The sequence below is a fragment of the Netta rufina genome (assembly GCF_964035555.1).
Source record: "Netta rufina genome assembly, chromosome: 12".
Taxonomy (NCBI): Eukaryota; Metazoa; Chordata; class Aves; order Anseriformes; family Anatidae; genus Netta; species Netta rufina.
The window spans coordinates 13,423,942-13,445,818 of NC_140135.1; the positions used below are offsets into that span (position 1 = coordinate 13,423,942).

Consider the following 21,877-nt stretch of genomic DNA (forward strand, 5'->3'; position numbering starts at 1 on the left):
ATTTTTTTTTCCTGAAAATACTGCAAGAGGCAGAGAACATCAAATAGTTGGGCAATATTTTCATGCTGCCTTGTAACCTATGTGGCTCAGTGTAATCCTAATGCTGTAGTCTTCCTAGATGCAGCTCCTAGATTCCTGCTTTAAAATTTGCCCACCAGCATGCCGTGGTGGTGGCCACAGCAGTACCTACAATCTTTTCTGAGTCATATATATTTAATGTAAGGAATAGAGGGCCAAGGTAACATCGCCAACCTCTGACTTGGAGGATGTGAGTGAATACTCTGACAGCGTTTACTGTCATTTCCCTTGGGGAGGTGGTAGGACAGAGAGAGGTGACTCACAGACCATGCCCCCTCAGTACCACTGTGTCTTGAATGGACTGAGCAAATCCTCTCCCTCAAATAGACAGAAAACAGGGTTACCTCTTTTTGCCAGGAAGTTCCCTAGGGCTTGGTCCCTGGCAGAGGGATCAAAGTGCTGCTGCATGATGCCTGAACAGCCTCCGCTCACACCAGGACGCACCCCTCTCCAGCCAAGTGCCTGTGGTGGCTGTGGAGGCGGCTGCGTGCCAGCACAAAACCTTGCCTTGTTCTGCTTCTCTGCACCCAGCCCATTGTGGCAGGGGTGGAAGGAAGCAGTGTGCAGTCCCACCTCACAGCCTGCCACCACTCTGACCAAGGACGGATGGATGCCTGCTGGCATCCCTGCTCCAGCAAGCCATGCATGGAGGCTGCTGCCAATCGGGGCAATGCACTGCTGCAGCTGTCTGCTTTTCAGGCATGGCTGAGCTCGCCCCCGCAGACATGCGCTGAAATAGGTGTTTGCTAAGGTGACAGACGTGCTGTGGCAGTGCAGGCTGCTGCTCTTCCCTTTCTGCTTTTCTTCACCCTGCTGCAAATCCCCAAGCCCTGTTTCTAACCAAAGTAGCTCACGCTGTGGTTTGGCTTTGTCCTGCTGCTTCCTGGGGCTGGCTCAGTTTGTGGGGTCACTGCGTATTTTAGGTACTCTGGGACAAGCGTGTCCCTTACTTGCTTTCCTGAATTCCTGAGGGCAATTGTGAGATTTTTTCTGGGACTTGTAGAAGTAGCTGTGCAAGCATCACAGGTCATGTTTCCCAGCACGGTTGGACTTGTGGTCAAGCTCCAGCAGGTTTTCTGATACGTCACACAGCAGCCTTTGGCGGGAATGTCCGTGGGACCTCTTTCTGCCCTGCTGCTGGGGTTTATGGCTTTTGCAAAAGCATGAGACAGGATTCTCTCTGTCCAATATGATGAGAATTTGCACTGACCAAAAATTGTTGGGGGTAGGGATAGATGGACATACACAAGCACATCCCAAAAAAGTGTGACAGCTAAGGTCACGTTGCTTTAGGAAATGTGGTTAAAAATAGATCCTGATTTCATTCCCACAAATACTTTTGAGCATGAAGCTTTAGCAGAATTTTTATTTAGTCTGTCCAGGCTGGAGCCCACTATGTTGCCCCATGCCCGTGCCCATCTGAGCTCTGTAGGTATTATTTTGTGGAGTATGTTCTAATATTTGCATACCTTTTGTGAAGTTTCCCTCAGCGTTTTTCAAGGGAAGGGTGAACATGTGCGCTGCCCTCTGCTATGAGATCCTGAAGTGTTGCACTTCAAAGGTGGCTTCCACAAGGAATGAAGCCTCCGCTCTTCTGTATCTGCTGATGAGAAATAACTTTGAGTTCACCAAAAGAAGAACATTCCTGAGAACACATCTTCAGGTCAGTTACTGGGGAAAAGGAAGGGATCGGGACGCCTCAGATTTAATGAACAGATATATTGATATAGCTGTGTTACCACATGTCTGCAGAGGAATTGTTGTGTATTTCAAAAAAAAAGAGCAAATCTTGCCAATCTTTTATATGGACAAAATGCCTCTTGATTTCCAGGCTTTAACTAATCCCTGTTTTCAGTGATTGGCCTAGGGCCCATTGGGTGAAATACACAGCCATTAAGCACTCCAAATTGTTGATTTTTTGGAACTGAAACTACAAGACACATCTCTGCCTCGGGTGCTGACTGGCATGGGGTGTGAGGTATGGCAAGAAGAGCCACCTTTAGTGCAGGAGGGATTTTTCTGGAGCTGCTTTTGAAGCATTGCTTTTTTAAAGCAAATTTAAATACCCAGAGGGGCAGATGAACACCCACTGGGTCGTAATAAGTCAGGTAAGAAGGTAACCAATGTACTAATTTCTGCATCAGGATTTGTGTTATGTTTGTTATCTTGTTAATTCTGTGAATTTGCCGTTCAGCAAAGCAGCTTGGTCCTCTGGGGACTGTTTGTCCATGGGAGATCAGACAGTAAAGCCACAACAAATGTTGCTTACACTGTGGGAAAGATATGTTTTTGTATAAGCTTTTTATGTAACTGTGACAATAAATCTTTTCTATTAGGGCTCGTTTAAATAAAGCCCCTATGCTGTCCCAACAGATAATAATTGCAGTGAGCCAGTTAATAGCAGATGTGGCACTCAGCGGTGGCACGAGGTTTCAGGACTCCTTGCTCATCATTAACAACTTTGCAAACAGTGACAGGCCTATGAAGGTAGGTTGGAGAAGATAAATCACATGTGCTATCAGCCATTAATGCAAGATGGGGTATGTATGCACTAAAAGAAAGTGCATGCTCATGTTTAAGGGTAAGCCTAATGATTCTAACTGTATGATTTATAAGCACACGCTGGCCTGGTTGCTCAGTAAACAAGAATTATAGCAACAGCAGTAGGGCCAGCTGTACCATGCGTCATGTTCCACTGTGATGCCTAACGGCAAGAAGAGAGAGCACAGTAATTCAGGTTACACTTCACATAGGGTGCTCCTTTCAAGGGCTTCCAAAGAGCTTTCTAAGAACATCCAGCTTTGAGAGGAATGACAAGGGAGGCTTGTTGCCTAAAGGAAATAATTATCAGGAATTAAAATTAATTAACTGATTGTCAGTAATATTATGAAAGTCCTCTTTTGTAAAGATTAATGGTTTTATTTCTTTGGAAAATAACAGTCTCTCTTTGCATTAGAATGAACAGCTTCTACCTAACCCATTGAGCAATATATCATCACTACAACTTGCTTCATTGCGCATGGTGTAGCTGTCAGTGTAGGACTGAGAAAAATGGAAAAGAAGACTTTTACAATTCTATGGCCATCCTATGACCTAAAGGCAGAATGAGAACCTCAGTTGGGTGTTGAATTGTGATACAGCAAAGTTATAGTTAGGATGTACCTGACAAAAACTTCAGCTCTCTTCTGCACACATACATGTATGTTTACAAGCTTTTCACTGATCCAAATTTTGCTGATCTTATTTTATATCATGAGACCGTCATTATATCTAGTTTACGTACATAAATAAGTATAAGACAGATCTCCCAGTACAAGAGAGATTCTATTATGGTGGAGAGAATGCCGTGCACAGGTCCAGACATAGCACAAGGAGAGATAATAACCAGGTTCAATACAGAAAAGAGAAAGATGAGGAAGCTTCTAACTGCTACTTTTTACTACCAAAAAGGGAGGTTATAGAGATGAGGAAGTCAGGCTCTTCTCAAAGGGGCAGGATGGAAGGCAATGAACACAAGTTGCTACAAGGGAAATTCCAACTTTACATAAAGAAAAATTTGTTTTCCAAGATAGTGGGGCAGGGTCCAGAAAAGAGGTCAGATTTCTGTCCTTGGGGATTATCAAAACTTGGCTGGACAAGTCTTGCTCTAACTCAGTGCTGATCCTCCTCAGAGTAGACGATCAGACTTAAGCATGTGTTTTTTTCTCTAATACATTCCAGTGGTGGGAAGCTCTACAAATGCCTTTGGTGTTTTAGGAATTATAGAGTGAGCACATCAGATACTAACAAGCCAGATGTTGATTGAAGAGAAAAATGCTTCAGGAGTAGTTTACGGTTCCATTCTGTGGCATTCACGTGCAAGGAGCACCTCTGTCTCACCCTCACACCCACTCCTCAGGATGCAGAAGTACCTGCTGCACTTCAGCACAGGAATATCTAGCCTGACATCCTGTGCACAACCAGGAAAGATTTCCCTGCGCATGCTCAGATTGAAATATCTCTAATTGAGTATGAAATATTGTTTACTGTATAAACTGTGAGTTCAGTAGGTAAAAGCTACAGTCAGGACTATCCCCTATACTTTGTTTTTTCAGACTGACAGCAAGTGGAGTTCGGGCTTAAAGGGTACCAATGGTCTTTGACAAAGCCTAGAACACCTTTTGTTTCTGTGTTTGCTTCTAATTAAATTTGTTTTGTATCAGGCAACTGCTTTTCCTTCTGAAGTCAAAGATCTGACAAAGAGAATCCGTACAGTGCTTATGGCTACTGCCCAAATGAAAGAACATGAAAAAGATCCAGAAATGTTGATAGATCTACAGTACAGTTTAGCTAAATCTTATGCAAGCACCCCAGAGCTCCGGAAAACATGGCTGGACAGTATGGCAAAGATACATGTGAAAAATGGAGACTTTTCAGAGGTAATTTACATAATTAAAAACAATGTGCCTAACAAGACAGATGTTCAGATGACATTTTAATTTTCCCTTTATACTTTGCAGGCAGCCATGTGTTACGTTCATGTAGCAGCCCTTGTTGCAGAGTTTCTGCACAGAAAAAGTAAGTGTTTACTGTTTAAGAGGCATAAGACAATGCCTCTTAATGATGCATTGTGAATGATGATTTGGTAAATTATTATTTATTGATCTCTTCTGAACATGCTAAAAAGGAAAAAAAAATGCAGTGTGACATGATGAAGGTAGAAGAAGGTGAGGATTTTTGAAGAAAATAATCTAAGTGTTCAAACACAGGCATCTACTAGACTGTCCAGGTCTTCTTAGACAGTTATGTTGGCGCCTTGCTGAGAAAAATAAGAACTGACACATCATGTCTCTGTTTAAATGTTTAGATGTGTTTCACATTAGGAAATGTGCTCACAGGGGAAGCCCATTTTACAAACAGGCTGTATGTATGTTCATCAGAAGTATCACTATAGGCAACTGGAGAAAACTAGTGAAAACTATATAGAAGCAGTCAAAATTCACTCAAAAAATGAAGCTATAGCCTAACTATACAAATATATAAAGAGCAACTGGAAAAAAGAGAGTGGTGTGGTTTAATGCAAAACAGGAGGCAAGGACAAACTTGTGTATTCTCAAGTAAGAGCATAACATTTTGCAGGTTTTCTTGTAAAAATCTATTCCACGGTAGATATATTGACCCCATTTCTTGTTTCCATGTAAGGGAGTATTGTTGAAAGAGACTTAACTCTCTACTACTTTTAAAAGTTAAAGCCACACAGAAGTTGACTATGTGCACTGCCTTGGCTGGAAAGGTCTCTGAGTGCTTTGCTCAGGGGGCTTGAAGTTCCTTCAAATTCTGTGTGTTGGCTAAATGGAAAAAATCGGCACATGTTTTTTTTGATATGTATGTAAACTTCATATGGCTGCAGAGGGGAGAGCATTGAAAGTTGAACCATCTGTATTTGTACCCTGGAAGCTGCTGTCCACAACCAGTGGTAAAAAAGAAGAGGAACAAGTCTGAAGGAATATTAAATGATATACCTTGTGTTATCTCTGTCACAGACACTGTTTACATATATGTAGGCTGCAAACAGTTCAATACAGGCTGAACTACTCAAAGCTTCAGGGTGCATAACTATGGTTTCTGCTAGGAGTATACTGCCCTGTTCACTTCCTATCCTGCTCTTCAGCATCCAGTGGTAGCTTTCTCCTTGCTACTTCTTTGCAAAAATATACCCTGGTCTGTCCTAATGGGTTGGTCAAAGGTGACTTCCAGATACTACACTGGAAGATCTGTTGTTGGTGTTAGTCACATACTAGGAATGACTCCTTTGGCAAATGGCTGGAGAGATTCTTATGTGTTCAATCCCGTGATAGCAAATCAGTAGCAAAAATGGGAGTTGGGTCCCCTGCTGCCTTTAGGACTTTGCTATCAAATGGACTTCTTTGGCCACTGAAGCACGATGCATTTGAGAAAAGTTATTCTATGAATACATTTTCTTTTGTCTGCTACAGAACTCTTCCCCAGTGGATGCACTGCCTTCAGGAAGATCACTCCCAACATTGATGAAGAAGGTGCAATGAAAGAAGATGGTGGGATGATGGATGTACATTACAGTGAGGTGAGGTCCTGTAGTATAGACTACAGAAAATTTGATAACCTAATAGGATTTAGTGTTAAACCATGCTCATGTGAGCTTTAGCAAATTGTAGTTGTGCACTGTCATCTGTAAGGAAGGCTGTTCCATGGCAATTTCCCAAGAGAACTCTTCGTTGACAGATGTTATGGGTACAATTCAGATAGGTAAATCTGGTGCAAGTTCTTGGTTCCTTTGAAAGGCTTTTCTAGTTCTGAGAGTGAAAAAGCTACACCGCAAACTTTGTCTGCCACGTTATGCAAATTCTAGCCCTTGCCAGCATAGGACAGCGCAGCTTGGTATTTTTGAGGCACAGAGTGTAAGTCAAGCTCTGCTGAGCAAGAGGTCCATTTAGATTCCCCTTGAGTTTGGGCTGTGCTGCAGGACACCATGGTAACAGAACAATCTAGAGATCATAGCAGGGCACTGGGGAAACAGGAAGATCCTCCCGTAAGTTCCAGAGAGTCACGATTACTTCTGCTCCATCCATGTGCAACTGGGTGGGCCACATGGGTGACTGAGGTAGCCCTGCAGCCTAGCTGCTTGACTGTCCATTCATTAAGACTAGGCTTGGGGATCCTTAGCAGCACATCCCATTGCTATTACATGCATGTTCCTTGAACATACCTCTTTGTTATGTACCTCTTTCTTCCAGAACTGTCATCTCCATATCCTCCCAAAGTTTTGGCATTCTCCTAGGGAGATAGCTAAATAACCAAGGTATGCTTGCTGGCTACTGTGCTGATTGATGAGTTACTAAGAATTAAACTTTTAAAAACTAACTTTTTTTTTCCCCTTCACAGTTTAGAATACATTTGGAAAGGCCAGGAACACAAAGTGTTTGAACTTATGTAACTGTGGCCACTTATACTGGGACCTATTAAAGTATTTGAAGCTCAAATGGTTTATCTTCTCTTTGACTTAACAACAACCATTTGGTTGCTCTTGTAGGAGGTCCTAGTGGAGCTGCTGGAGCAATGTATAGATGGTCTGTGGAAAGCAGAGCGTTACGAAACAATTTCTGAAGTTTCCAAACTGATCATTCCTATTTATGAAAAACGGCGTGAATTTGAGGTACTCATTTTGTAGTAGTTTGTATGTATCAGGTAATTTCATAGATTGCTAGGTTAAAAACAAGACACTTCTGTTTCTCACATTCTGAGTTAATGGATTGTAGTCTGTAAAGCATGCATAGTGCTTCATTGCTGGTCATTAAACAAATGAATGAAAGCAGTGGTCTGGAGGGTAATAAAGTTAAACATTCCTAGACGTGGAAGACCATTGCTAGTGAATAATGCCCATCTTCCTTTCCCTAAAATAAAGCTGTCATTCCCATATGCTCATCAAAGCCATAGATTCTTTTTGTCCTTTAATACATAGAGACTTGAGTGTTTTAAGGGTTAAGAAAAGTGTGAACTGTTCAAAGAGAGGACTAGGTCCTCAAGTAATGCAGTGGCTAACAGAGGAAGGAAGGAAGCTGTTACTGTCTTGCTACTCCCTAATACCTGCATTGATCTGTGCCCCAGTGAGGCTCAAATGCTGATCAGTGCTCCCCTTTCCCTTCCTCTATCCAGCTACATTAATAAAGCTATTAGAAGTCTTGATCTATAGTTTTCAACATAAAGTTGTTTTTAATCAGAAAAGAATTTCCGAGTAAAATACTGCAAGCTGGTCTACCCTTAAAGGCTTAGTCAGAGAACATGCTGAGACTGTAGGCTGTGTTCTGTTGAAAGACGGTGGTTTTATTGCAGTCCACTGTACCTTTCAGACCTGAAGCCAAAATTTGCTTGAGACTGAGGTTTTTTGAAAGAAACTACATGAACTCAACCTCTTTAGAAATTCTGATTTGCATTCTCCAATGGATTGTGATCAAATACTCAGTAGCTTCCAGTGTTAGCTAGAATTTCCTGCTTGTGTAATTCTGCTCTAATGATGTCAAGATTTGTTTTTCAGAAACTTACTCAACTATACAGAACGCTTCATGGAGCATATGCTAAGATATTGGAAGTGATGCACACAAGGAAGAGGCTTCTTGGAACTTTTTTCAGAGTGGCCTTTTATGGACAAGTAAGTATATACACAGGTTTGCCAGCTACCGCTCACCTGGCATCCAGACCCATAAAGCTGCTGCTCGGTCAGGTCTTAAGCTGAAAAACCTACAAGCTCCTCTGGTGCTCCACCAGTGTGTTGTGTCTTTGTGTTTTGGTATTGCACCCTTGAGGTGAGTGTTTGTATCTCTCTCTGGGAGCACTTGATTTATTATAAATTTTATGTTTAAGCTGATGGGATTTTCATAAAGCAACTCAGCAGTAAGAAAATGGCTTAGTGAGTTCAGAAATTTTCCTTTTTTAAAAAAATTATAGCAGTTACAAGTTACACAAATGCAATTTAGCGTGTATAGTATATAACCAGTAATAGTATTCAACCATAGATTATAAACAGTAATAGTAACAGATATTTTCTTTTGCGGACAAATGCTGCTCCCATCTAAATATTAGTAAAGTAAAAGTTTACCATAGAAGCTGGAGGCAAAATATGTATCAGAGTTGGTTTCATACTTTTAGGGATAGATAGTATTTTTCATTAGCAGGGGTAGTTGGAAAAATGGAGATCTGGGGCTCAGTCTGGAAGAGTGTGATCTTACTGTATCTGATGCAGTCTTCTGAACCCGAAAGTAGTTGCATGGGTTTTTCTTCCACCTATAGCAGTTAATCTAATAAAGTGTGTTACTTCTCATCTCCCTTGCATCTCTGGACTATCTTCTTCTGCTTATGGACCCATAACCCCAAGGGAAATGCAGATTCCCTCTTTAGAAAATACTATGTAAATGATATTAGCCCTTCCTTTCCTGGTTCCTTCTTTTAGAAGATGTGATGAATACCCCTGAAACCATCATGGGTTTGTACCTTTGAACATCACTGTCATTTCACGAACAACATATCTTTATTGAGAGCAGCTCAGAGGAGAAGGACCTGGGAGTGCTGGTTGATGAGAAGCTCAACATGAGCCAGCAATGTGCACTTGTAGTCCAGAAAGACAACCGTATCCTGGGCTGTATCAAAAGGAGAGTGGCCAGCAGGCTGAGGAAGGTGATTCTCCCTCTCTGCACTGCTCTCCTGGGACCCCACATGGAGTACTGCATTCAGGTCTGGGGCCCCTGGCACGGGGAGGGCATGGACATATTAGAATGAGCCTAGAAAAGGGCCACAAAGATTATCAAAGGGCTGGAGCCCCTCTCCTACGGAGGCAGACTGAGGGAGCTGGGGATGTTCAGCCTGGAGAAGGGAAGGCTCCAGGAAGACCTTATAGCAGCCCTCTAGTACCTAAAGGGGAGCTACAGAAAATCTGGGAAGAGACTCTCTGTCATGGCATTTTAATTCCATAGGTTGGAATAAGATGATCCCTAAGGTCTATTCCAACCCAAGCCATTCTATGAGTCTATGATCACTGACTTTTGCTGCAGCATTTTGTCCTCATCTTCATACTTCATACTTTGGGTATGTAAAAAGTTAATATGGTTAGCAACAGATAAAAGGAAACAAGTGCTAGTTTGGTTTTCTAGAATCTAGAAATAACTGGATCAATCCCTAAAACTAAGCAATATAACATACCATCCTGACAAACAATACTTGATCCAGTTTTCCATTGTCAAGCATTGTCAGCTTTATAGGTCAGCTACATACAGATAGTTTTAATAATGTCACAATTTCTGATTGGAGCAACTTGCCAAAGCATGAAGCTTTCAGGCTGTTTCCATTACAGGAAGAACTGGCAATGCAGGCACAACCTTTGGTGCAATTTTGTTTCTGTTTACAACAAATACACTGAGTTCCACTTCCCTGAATACAAGAAGAATCAAAACAGTGGAAGCACGTTTCCTTATTTATTGCTTGAAGTCCCCGTTGGCTTACAGAAAATCCTTTCCTTTAGATTTTTCATATGGCTCTGCTTTCATGGCTTGGCAAATTTATGTCTTTCTACTCCTTCTTTATCCCTGGTTTTGGTGTTTTTTTGTTGTTTTTTTTTTTTTTTTTCTCCTAGTTGCCTCTTTCCAACCTTCCTAAAAGTCAACCTCTGACCAAACCCCTCTTCCACATTGTTTAGATTTCTCATTAGTCATACTAACGCCTTTGTGTTTAGCAATGACATGCTTATATTTGTTGAGGAATTTAAAAATTTATTTGCGCAATTTTTGAAGGAGTCTATTAAACAGACCACATTGTGAGATTTAGTGCAAGTCATAGTCTTCTAAACCTTCTTCACTTTCTGAAATGTTAGTAGGAAGTTGCTTTCAAAGTAGCAAATCTGAAATAATGTTTTCCAAGAGAAGAAACTCATCTATTCCTCATGCCTTGTTTATGATTACTACTAGACATTCTTTGAAGAAGAAGATGGAAAGGAATATATCTATAAAGAGCCCAAGCTGACAGGCCTATCAGAGATCTCTCTCAGACTTCTTAAACTTTATGGAGAAAAGTTTGGGTCGGAAACTGTAAAAATTATCCAGGATTCCAACAAGGTAATGTTAAAATGCATGAACAACCTAACAAAATGCAGTGAATGTCAGGGCCACGTACTAGAGAGTGAACTGATGAGTGCACTGACAGAAATATCAGTTGTACTCTACTAATACTGGTCAGGCCTGGGACTACACTGCTCTAAGCACTGTGCAAATGCAGCACAGAAGGATGAGCTTTGCTCTGTGGACCTGACAGATGGGAGATGACGCAGCATCCCTTCCTTCTGCCAGTAGAGAGGGAGGAGTGAGCCCGGTCTTCTGCCCTTTTACAGGCACCTTGCTTCCAATTGCCCCTCCCATCCCTATGCTCCCACATGGACAAAGTGCATAGCTTGGCAGTGTGGTGCTGATCTGTCTTCCAGGTGGAAATAAATGCATTGGGAAGTGGCAATTCACGTCTCTCTGAGCCCTGTTGCTGAAAGGTGTTGGGAACCAGCACAGAGGAGCAGATGATTGGAAGGAGAATTACTTGTCATTGTCATTACTTGACACTCCAAATCTAAGAGAAAATCTTTCCCGGCCTCATAATCATAGCTTCCTTTCCCTATAGAATATCCATTTATGCTCACTACAAGGACTGTGCACGCTCTTGGGTTGCAACTGTGGATATGTCTTAGTTACTAAAGATAGTGCTAGAGACCTCAAATGTTGTTTTGTGCAAACCTGCAGATTTGCATGGTACAGCACAGTGCTGCATAAATGCTAGCTCATGGCTGGGAAGCAATATGATCATATTGGAAGTTCAGGAGTGTGCTGCATTGATTGATAGCACAATATGACTATCCCTTCGAGGTGTACCTTGTTTGGCACCAAATGTGGTATTTCTTGTGCCACAGCCTCATTGTCTTGTATGTCTGCTAGCTGATGGTCTAACCAACACAGCTGAGGTTAAAAGGAGTGTTTGATGTATCATTCACATGTGTGCAATGGGGCCAGGACAGCAGAGAGTCAGAGTGTACATCTGATCCCTATAGATAAATTAAATGATTGTGAGTTAACTTGCTAACCTTTGTTCTTTTAGTGAGAAACTCTCTTATTTCACAGGTCAATGTTAAAGACCTTGACCCTAAGTATGCTCATATTCAAGTGACTTACGTGAAGCCCTATTTTGAAGACAAAGAAATCTCTGAAAGAAAGACTGAATTTGAAAGAAATCACAACATCAATAGATTTGTATTTGAGACTCCTTACACTTTATCTGGAAAAAAACATGGCAGTGTGGAAGAACAGTGTAAAAAAAGAACCATTCTAACTAGTAAGTACAAGCATCTGAACTTGAGACAGTGGGTGTCAGCAACTGGTTCTAGACCTTTTTATCTTGTAAAAACTTCTTAATCAAAATTGTGATATGATATTCTGGTTAGGAGGGGGGATTTACCTTGCATTTCTATGTGCAAATTTTTACAAGTGAATAAACTGTGATACTAAATTATAGCCTTATTCAGGATTTCACACACACTAAGTAAAACTCTGAGCATAAGGATGTATCTGTATATACTCCTGTTTGCTAAAAGACTTTTCAATCTATAAACCTCATTTGCTGTTTCTGCTAGCTTCGAACTCCTTTCCATACGTAAAGAAGAGAATTCCAGTCAATTATGAACACCAGGTTAATTTAAAACCAATTGATGTTGCAACTGATGAAATAAAAGACAAGACAGCAGAGCTGCAAAAACTCTGCTCTGCTGGTGATGTTGACATGATCCAGCTGCAGCTCAAACTGCAAGGCTGTGTTTCTGTGCAGGTAAGGCTTGACATCTATTCAAAATTACATTTATATACACATCTCTGAGTGAGTCATCTTTTCACAACGCAGCACATTTACTTTCCAGAAATCATTAACTACCTGGTTTGCAGCACTGCAGCCATCATCCTGCCAACACAGCTTGCCTTGCCACACATATTTGTGGGTGGTTTGTGGCAATAAGGGTTTTGTCCAGGGGTGTTTGCAGTGCCAAGTCCAAGTGTAGCTGCACATTAGTTGTCCATGGGTGGATGCTAAATTATACTTAGTTCTTGAAGACTGTACTGTAAATATCAGGCTCAAATAACCTTTTTGTGAACCTGACTTTTCTCCAGCCGGATATATGACCTTAAGTCTCAGACCATACAGCTTGCCAAACGGAAATAAGAGGAAAGTATGAGGAAACAGATTGCCTCTCTGTTTTTTATCTCCCTTTATCTTTTGGTCTTAAAAAGCCTAGATGGAAAACAATTCTCAAGTGTAAAGACTTCAGGTGCCTCTGGTGATACTAGTAATGTAGAGCTGGTGGCATTCAAATAATAAGCTAATTATTTTCAAGGAAAAAAAAAGATAAATACTTCTTAACTACCTTTAGCAACTCAATTGAAGTTCTATCATAAATGATTCCTTACTTCTTTGGTTCCAGGTTAATGCTGGTCCCTTGGCCTATGCCAGGGCTTTCCTAAGTGACAGCCAGTCCAGCAAATATCCCGCTAAGAAGGTGAATGAGTTGAAAGAAATGTTCAGGTAGGACTTCTAATGTAATAAAAACTTGTCAACTGGCTGGAATATGGTAGTTGCTTTTCTTGTGTTTTGGTGTGTTTCCAAAATCAGTAAATGCTGAATGCTCACGTCTTATAAAGGTCCAGATCTGATGGTGCCATGGTTGCTCAGACATATGGAAAAAAGCCACTGTAACTATATATGTCAAGTGTTCCCAGTCTTCGGGTTGTGATTTCCATGACTGAATGCCTGCTTCAGTTTTTTGTGTGCATATTTGAGTTTATAGAAAGTACATTTGAAAATTAGAGGTCTAATAGTCTTGTGTTCAGGACTCTTTCATTTTGTGCGTTTTTTCCCCATCTTTCCAAAGAGGTTTTTGACTATATAATGATGAACTTCAAATATTTTAAAGCAAATCCCTTTTTTATGGGAGACCATCATTCTTGACTGTTGCTATATTTGGACCCTATATGACTTGCACAGGCATTTTTCTAACTCTCTCCAGTCCCCCAGAATAGGTGCATAGACCATGGCCTTTTACTTCCCACTTGAAAGTGTCCCCCTTATAATCCAGCAGCTCCTGCTTCACCTCAGGATGACGTGTGTTCCCACACTTCACCACACTACTTTCTGGACCTCTTGGGAGCAAGCAGTTGCCCACCAGCTCCTGCATTCATGGCTTGGTGCTGGTGACACCCATTTCATCTGCAGGTGACAAAGCAGCATTAGGGCCAATTCTAGGTATCTTCAGTGTATTGAGTAATCTAGCAAACCATTGAAAGAATAAGGGAATACTCCCTGCAAACCTGCCATGCATGGCTGCAGAACAGAGGAGAAGGTCAAACATAATCTGTTTCATGCAAAAAATAAAATAAATAAATAAATACATTTCTCAAAAATCCCAGACATGATTGTAGTATTTTCACTATAGTCTCATTAGAGAGAGAGAAATAATGCCTGTGAAATAAGAGAAGAAAATGAGCAACACTAACCGAGAAAACAGTGTTACAGCTCCCCATGATCTATATTTCTTGTCTGGAGTTAGCAACTTGACCTCGTGTAGTGCAAGTGCTGCATCACATACACCCAGATTTGTCAAGCCCTGTACAATTGATTTCCCTCCTTTTGATTTCCCTCCTTTTGATTTTTACAATTGATTTTGCCTGAGTATGGTTTGCCTCTGTTTTTTGACCCCACCTGCTGCTGGTTGGGCTCATCTGAGTTCTACAAGCTGTGTGTGGTGCCACAGGTTCTGGAGAAGGTCAGAGATCATTGTGCGGTGCAGGTATGTGCTCCCTTTTTTGAGCACTCGGGCTCAAAGGAACCCAGCAGAACACGATCCTGTGCTGAAGTCACTCCCCATTCACTGACCCACTGTGCCAGGAATGCCTCTAGAATGTGACTTGTCCCAGACACTGGGGAACAGGGAAAAACTGTTTTATTTCGGTAAAAAAAAAAAAAAAAAAAAAAGACTGGGAAATTGTAATACACAAAGTTCATTCCTTTCCTCCCCAGGAAGTTTATACAAGCCTGTGGAATTGCTCTGGAGCTCAACGAGCGACTCATTAAGGAGGATCAAGTGGAGTACCATGAGGGACTAAAATCAAACTTCCGGGATATGGTGAAAGAGCTTTCAGATATCATCCATGAACAGGCATGTACTGCATGTCAAGAGCCCACAAAAGTGGTTCTCTGTGCTTGTAAATTAGCTAATGTCGAAAACTTACTGAAAACTAAATGAAAACACCTCATGTAATTTAACTAAATTCAAAAAAGACAAATAACTAAATGTGAAAAGTAAATGATACACTCGGTAGGTTCCTAACAACCAGTTTCTGTTGCTTGCAAGCCTCATCCTGGCATTGGTATACAGGGTGGAGTCTTCAGTGACAAACATCATTAGTTTCCTGGCTACTGTGGTCATCAGAAATCTTGTGCCGTGTTTTGTTTCATGCTTTCTGCATTGGAAAAGTCCTGTGATAAGTCACAGGTTGAAATTGTCTGGCAAAATTTCCGTTTCCTGTTATATCCCACTTATGTTCCTTTTTTTTTTTTTTTTTTTAAAGGATATTTTCTTTGAATTTTGACTTAATGCTAACTATTCATATGCACTGATAAGGTATTTGTGCTAAATTATGTGACCCATGTTTTAACATTTGATTGGATCTTTCTAGGAAAACACACTTGAATAGTGACATCAGAGAGGGGAGAGGTTCGGGAAACAATTCCACATCTACCTAATATCATGCTATGAGATCAGATGAAAACTGTTTTTCTGAAGTAACCTCTTTATCTCTGTACTCTAATTGTGCCTTCATTATGACAAAAGAAAAATAAATGTAGATTTATAGTATCAAGCATGTAAGATGAATGGTTCTGACTGTGTTGTGATTCATAGGTCTTGAAAGTTAGAATAATGTTTTCAAAATCTCCCAGTTCCTCTACAAACAGTCATTTAGCTTCTCACGCCATAGGTAGATAAACTGCTTAAATATAGTTTATTTACCTTTTATACAACAGTTCCACGTGTGGCAATTAAAAATGTAGCATGTTAAATTCCTAAAAATAGAGAGACAAATTCCACAACAAATTGAGAAGTAGATAAGAAAAATGAGCAAGTAGCAAAATAATATAACTGCACCAGGCTGCTATTTCTAAGTCACGTTTATTTACAGTAAAATAATGCTTATGAAAAGCAAACAAAGGGTTTTTTTTGTGGAAAAGTACCATATCATTTCAGGGAAGCAGGATGAGTAGTCTCATGACGCAGCTGAATTTTGTCATAGAAATATAAGGGAGGATCTGTTTGAGAATAAGTAATATTCTGCTTGCGACCACCATTTTCCTAGCGTGCAAACTACTATTTTGCACATTTAGTGCATTCATTTTTTCCATGTACACTCCCTACCTTGTTTACTTCACTGTTGAATTTTGCTCAGAGATGTTTGTCCATAGGAGTTGCCACCTGCTTACTCTACACTGTTTGCAAGTAAACCTCTCCAAGACATTTGATTTGCATGCAGCTGCTGGAACTTCTGTGGTTTCTGAATTCTGCAATAGTCAAATTGAAAACAAATTGCTCAGTTCTGCACTTTGGCAGTATAATAGTTTAGATTATCTTAGAACAAAGAAGCGTTATTAAAGCACACCCTATTATCTTTACATATTTACAAATGCAATGTCTTGTTCTCTTCTGTTGATGTGTGAAATATTGCAGCAACGGAAGAGTCAAAGTGAATTGCTCACTGGAAGGAGGTATTTTCACTTTCTTCTATGGGGCTTTAGTATTTTGTAGTTGATCAAAAAACAGCTTAAAACATCATGTTTACAAGCACTGTTCATAATCGTACAAAATTGTATAGATAACTGCTGACATTAATTTTGTATTGCCATCAAATGAGCCAAGTATCTAGCAATTTAAACAATGAAACATTTTCTTTTTCTGCAAAATTGCTCAGTTAAGTGTAAAAAGTATATTATATTAATTTATATTAATTTCATTACAAATAACAAATCCTTTTCTAATTTTTTTCAGTGCCCCAAAGCAACACAGGCAGTGCATTTACTTTGAGGTGGCAGGGCAGATGGGTCAGCCTGTGACCTATCTACTGATATTTTAAGTTAGGGAAATGTAAAAACAAAAAATTGGTAAACTGCACCTGAATAAGTACAAGAAGCCTCAGAGAGTGTCTGAATACTGATGTCCAGAAACTGTTTATGATGGCCAGTGATCTCAGTTTCACAAATGTAAATTAAGACTAACTTGTTGGCTGATGAACCACAGAGTGAAAAACAAATACTCAATAAGCTCTAGAGCAGCTCTACCAGTACAGTCAGATTCCATGCGGTGAGACCATCCTTCAGCTTATAAAATACAAAATTTTGTCACAGGTATAGCGGGTGTTTGTTATACTTAGCTGCATATGCTCCCCGTGTTTATTAATGAATTAATATATATATATATATATATCACTGCTAAGATATAATACAATTCTCTCTGTATAGAAATTTTTTTTCTTTGTTTGACTGGATAGTCATAACTGAAAGCTATCTGGTAATGTGGAGAAGAACGTATATATGAATGCTACAGAAATTGCTAAATTACTGTTCTTTCTCATTTTTTGTTGTGCTGCCTTTGTGAAACAGCTTTGAAGACAAGGTTGGATATCTTTTTCACGTATCTTTTTAAAGAGCTTGATTATAATAATGAACTAAAACACTTACTGAACTTGTGGCTGTTTTGTTTCGTCTAGATGTACCATGAAGATACAATGCATTCGCCATGGATGCATGACTCCTTACATGTCTTCTGCGCCATCAGCGGGACATCTGGTGATGGAAGTTATTGTTCACTCAGACCCACTGCTGAAATATAAACATATCAGCGTAATTTTACAGAGCTTTCTCAGGAATATTTGGAACTGTACAAAAGATGTTAAAAAGAATCCATGATACGTGAATTTACCATTTTCTTCCTCCAAAGTTACTATGCTTTCAAACAGGGTGCTTGCTTATTTTGCTGAGCAACACTGAAAGTGCCTGGACATTGCACCACTGTGCTTGTTTTCTACCTTTTTTTTTTTTTTTTTTTTTTTTTTTTTTTTTTGTAAGTGTATAACAGGACATGGAAAGGCAGTTATCTAAGTATGTATTGAATTGCAGAACTATGAATTGGAATGTTAATGGTACTATGTAAAATTGTATAATGGAATATGATAAAATGTAAAACTACTTTGTAAATAGAAGGAGCATAGAGTATATAGAAATTAGCACTGTATCATATTTGCTGCTAAAAGCTTTCTCGGGCAGGGAAGATGACGGAGAAGTTGTAAGAGATCTCACTTGTAAGAGATCTTCCTTGTCTAGAAAGTGACAGGGGGTCCAGATGCCCCTGTTTTCCTCATATGATGAGAGTAAACTTGTGTTAGTCTGGAATAACTAAAACCCGAATCAGAAATTATAGTTTTTGTACATCCTTTGGGCAGATAATTGTAAAGTGACCTCCATGAGAACTGAGTATACTATAGATGATTTGAATTTTGGCTAACCTTTCATGTCTCTAAGAGGATGGATTGTAGTCACTAAGGACAACCTAACAAATTTGTCATTTGATACCAGTTTTTCCTCTTTATCATTCATTGTCTCACACAAATATAAACTCTGAGAACACCTTAAAGTGAGTTGGGCATTATAAAGTGCTTTAATGTCTTTTGATATAATTCTAATAATCTGTGAGATGTGTTTTAAAAAGAAGTGCAGTGCGTTGAAATTAAGTAAATCATACATAAATGGTATTGTTTTAACATCATATGACATGCATGTTCCCTCCTGTTAAATTGATCTGCTTTCTGCAAACTTGTTATTTTTGTCCAAGAAGTGGTTGAAGAAAATCTTTTCTCCATAATGCTTTTATTCCATCTTCCCCTCCCTAGAGCTTTAGTATGTTAGCTCTGTCTCCTTTAATAAGACGCTTTCAGATCCAGAAAGAAGAAAACAGATCAGTAATTTTTTTATCCACCAACATTTAGATGTCCATGTTTTTCCAAGTCCCATAAATTGTAAATATGGTTCCAGTAGTTGATATGGGAAGGGGTTTTGTCTGTTTCTTTTTAATGATATGTAACAAAATGCCATAATAAAAGGACTCCAGCCTAGGTATTTAGCTTGGCTATAGTGTCCATAGAACGTTAAGCTTCTAATTTCTGTAACAAAAAGTATCTTCAAATAGTAAATGGACCACATTTCAAAATGTTCATTATGCATGATTCTAAATACCCGAAATTAATTGTCTTTTGAGAAACAAATGTTGTGATCCATACATTCACCCCCTAGCAGTTGCAAGCAACTTATAGATATGCCGGTGTAACAGACAGCTCACATTTCTGCTTCTATGTGCTTTTATGCTAGGCAAGCCCTAAATTTAGTTTAACAGAAAGAGGAAGAGAGTTTGAATGTTTAAATATGGTTACTACCTTACTGATTTTCATCTTTCAGCAAATAATGTTTAAAGGCAGATAGTGAGAGTTTCCCAAATTACTTTTCTAAAAGGTGATGAAGCTGCTTAATAGTGGATACATTAAAAACCTTGTTTTTGGAGCTAGTAATACTTTAAACATCAGTACTAAAGACCTATTCTGAATACAAGAAGCAATAATGAGAATTCACTAAAATTCATGAACTATCACTCTCTTATCAGTTACATTTTTCTGTAGCAGTTTTCCTGGAATTGCGGTGAAATACTTGGATGTCCGTAATGTTCCAAAATAATGTTTATGGATTGATTTTCATATTTTATTCCTTATTTTTGGTGAAATTCCAGTGAAATTCTTGTTTGTGTGTCTGGATGTCTTTAATGTTCCAAGATGAAATTTTGTCTGAACTTCTAAACCTAATGTTGGTATTGGAGTTATTCTATCATTTCATTTTAATATCAATATGGAAACCTGTCTCAGTAATTCAGCCACCCCAAAAAAATATTTAATACAAGTCCTTCCTTCTTTGGAAGAATATAAATATTGTTTATTAGCACTTCAGTTTTTCTTACACTGCCTAACTAAGCAACAGTGGGTGTCATTTGGCCTATAATAATTAGTAGACATATTTTAAATTACAAATGGCATGCACACTTTCTAATACCAGTGTATCTGCACATATGTATTTTATATATAAGACTTTTTTTATATAGGACTTCTAATAACTTCTGCTGCAAAACTAGTCTCTATCAAGTCTCTAGAACAAATGCATTGGTAATTTAGCAATTACTTGATTGTTTGCATAAAGGGAAAGGAAAAAGGGTAAAATGCTTGGCAATGAGGCACTTGACTACTATCAGTATCCGGATTGTTTTGGATAATAGTATGTGTTAGAGCCAAATTGTTTGCAGATAGGACATAAAGAGCAATGCAGGGTCTGCCAGCACTTTATATTCAAGAAATGCTTTTAGAGATTTATATACCTGTGTGGGATAGCACAGGAAAGCATAAACATTTCCTGTCATCTCTGACATGCTGTTTTTCTCTCTGCAGAGAGATAAGTAAGTAGTACTTTCAGACTTCAGAGCTACATTTCTTTCAAAAAAAAATTAAAATAAAATAGTCTGGAACCCAGAATTTACTACAGCCGAGGATATATTTCTATGTGCTACTTGACGTTCTAAATTTCTTCTGAGAATCGACATTTTCTTGAGACAGGGTAATGAATGGGAAATCTTGGGTCTGAGAATATCTGTAGTGTGTGAACATGAACATCTTGCTTCAGAAGCCTTTTGAACATATACCACATGGTATTTTGATATCGAGTAAGAGTTTACATAGGCATAATGCGTTTTGTCTTAAAGTATGTTTGTTTTCCCTTCTTGTAAAGACAGCATCCCATTGACTTTGCAGCAGGCTTCAGAATAAAGGGGAGGAAGAGACTCTCCCTCTCCAACTTCACTTAACACGTAAAAAAAAAAAAAAAAAAGAAAAAAAAAAAAAAAAGAGGAAAAAACACATGATTTGCCCACTTTAAGAGTGTAGCATGTGTCTAGGGTGTTTCTTTTGATACTCATTGAGCTAAGTTCTCCTAATTAAACAAAGCGATCTTACTGGATTTGGAAATACCATATGCAACTAATTATTATGCAACCACATACTGTAGTACATACTCTTTAGATAATATGCTTGTGTCAAGCAATGGTAAACCAATTATGATATACACCTAATAATCTATTGTAATCTACTCTCTCTTCATGTAAATAGCATCTGCTAGCCCATAGTCATAGCAGAAGTGTTTTTATCGTGCATGTTGCATGTATATGTGTTGTACAAGCTCTCTTTAACTTTCTGTATGTGATGACAGAATGGTACATGCTGTTTGACTTGGTTGTTAACTGGTGTAACTTTGGCACTGAGAAATACACAAAGCTACTCCAGAGAATTCTGACACCAGTGATCCTATATTGCTCTTTTTATTACTGTTTTCTTTTTCTTGAAGAATCAAAAATTTTGACAAGAAGCAAGGACAAATTCATATTTCAGTTGATAAAAGAAGGGACAGTTTGTTCTAGGTCACACTAAAAGACCACAAAATCAGAAAAAATAAGTGTTGCAATCAGTACACTTTGCGTAGGCTTCTTTTTTTCCTTCACTGAACAACAGAATGTCTTATCTGAAGATACCATGCTAAGATTTGTGAAACCTAGCCAAATGTGTTATTGCATACACTTAAAAACAAACAAACAAACAAACAAACAAAAAACACACACAGGGAAAACAAAGAAAAAAACTTCAAATACATAAGTACACCAAATGTAATCATTAACAGTGAATTTTTCATTGTCAAATAGAAGCTGTTGATTCAGAAATACCAAAGGAGCAAGAATGCCACACATCCTTCTCTGAGCATCCTGGAAATATGATTCTTCAAGAAACCAACAACTGAGACAGGAATGTATACAAATTTATAAATAGAAATAAAGTATGATTCACCCGTGAAGAAATGTCACGGCAAGTCAGCCTACTTTCCTAAAAAGTAAGCTCGTGATCATGTTTTTGCTGTGTTTTGTAGTTCCAATTTTCAAACCTACACTTCTGCTCTTTGGGAATATGTTTATGGTTGCTCTACTCCAACTAACTCGGCTTAGATTGCTAGATTCAGTTGCCAGTAAACTAGTAAATATTCCAAGCACAGGCTATTACGTGATGTAATGGAAGTCAGTAATACCATTGCTATTTAC

The 21,877-nt window shown here is 39.1% G+C and overlaps 1 protein-coding gene across 3 annotated transcripts in view; it reads left to right on the plus strand.

Moving 5' to 3' along the window:
• DOCK11 (dedicator of cytokinesis 11) overlaps positions 1 to 21,591 on the plus strand; it is an 82,234-nt gene extending 60,643 nt beyond the window's left edge. For 2 of the 3 annotated variants that reach the window (XM_084294040.1, XM_084294041.1), the window contains exons 41-53: positions 1,559 to 1,741; positions 2,452 to 2,565; positions 4,281 to 4,496; positions 4,578 to 4,635; positions 6,054 to 6,160; positions 7,127 to 7,249; positions 8,129 to 8,242; positions 10,548 to 10,694; positions 11,739 to 11,949; positions 12,248 to 12,438; positions 13,085 to 13,185; positions 14,677 to 14,815; positions 17,415 to 21,591. In XM_084294040.1, the coding sequence (XP_084150166.1) occupies positions 1,559 to 1,741; positions 2,452 to 2,565; positions 4,281 to 4,496; positions 4,578 to 4,635; positions 6,054 to 6,160; positions 7,127 to 7,249; positions 8,129 to 8,242; positions 10,548 to 10,694; positions 11,739 to 11,949; positions 12,248 to 12,438; positions 13,085 to 13,185; positions 14,677 to 14,815; positions 17,415 to 17,537 (1,827 nt within the window). In that variant the 3' untranslated portion in view covers positions 17,538 to 21,591. Of the gene's footprint in view, positions 1 to 1,558; positions 1,742 to 2,451; positions 2,566 to 4,280; positions 4,497 to 4,577; positions 4,636 to 6,053; positions 6,161 to 6,830; positions 6,896 to 7,126; positions 7,250 to 8,128; positions 8,243 to 10,547; positions 10,695 to 11,738; positions 11,950 to 12,247; positions 12,439 to 13,084; positions 13,186 to 14,676; positions 14,816 to 17,414 lie in introns of those variants that run through there. The other variant, XR_014618795.1, reaches the window with a different exon arrangement.
• Positions 21,592 to 21,877: the final 286 nt, after the last annotated feature.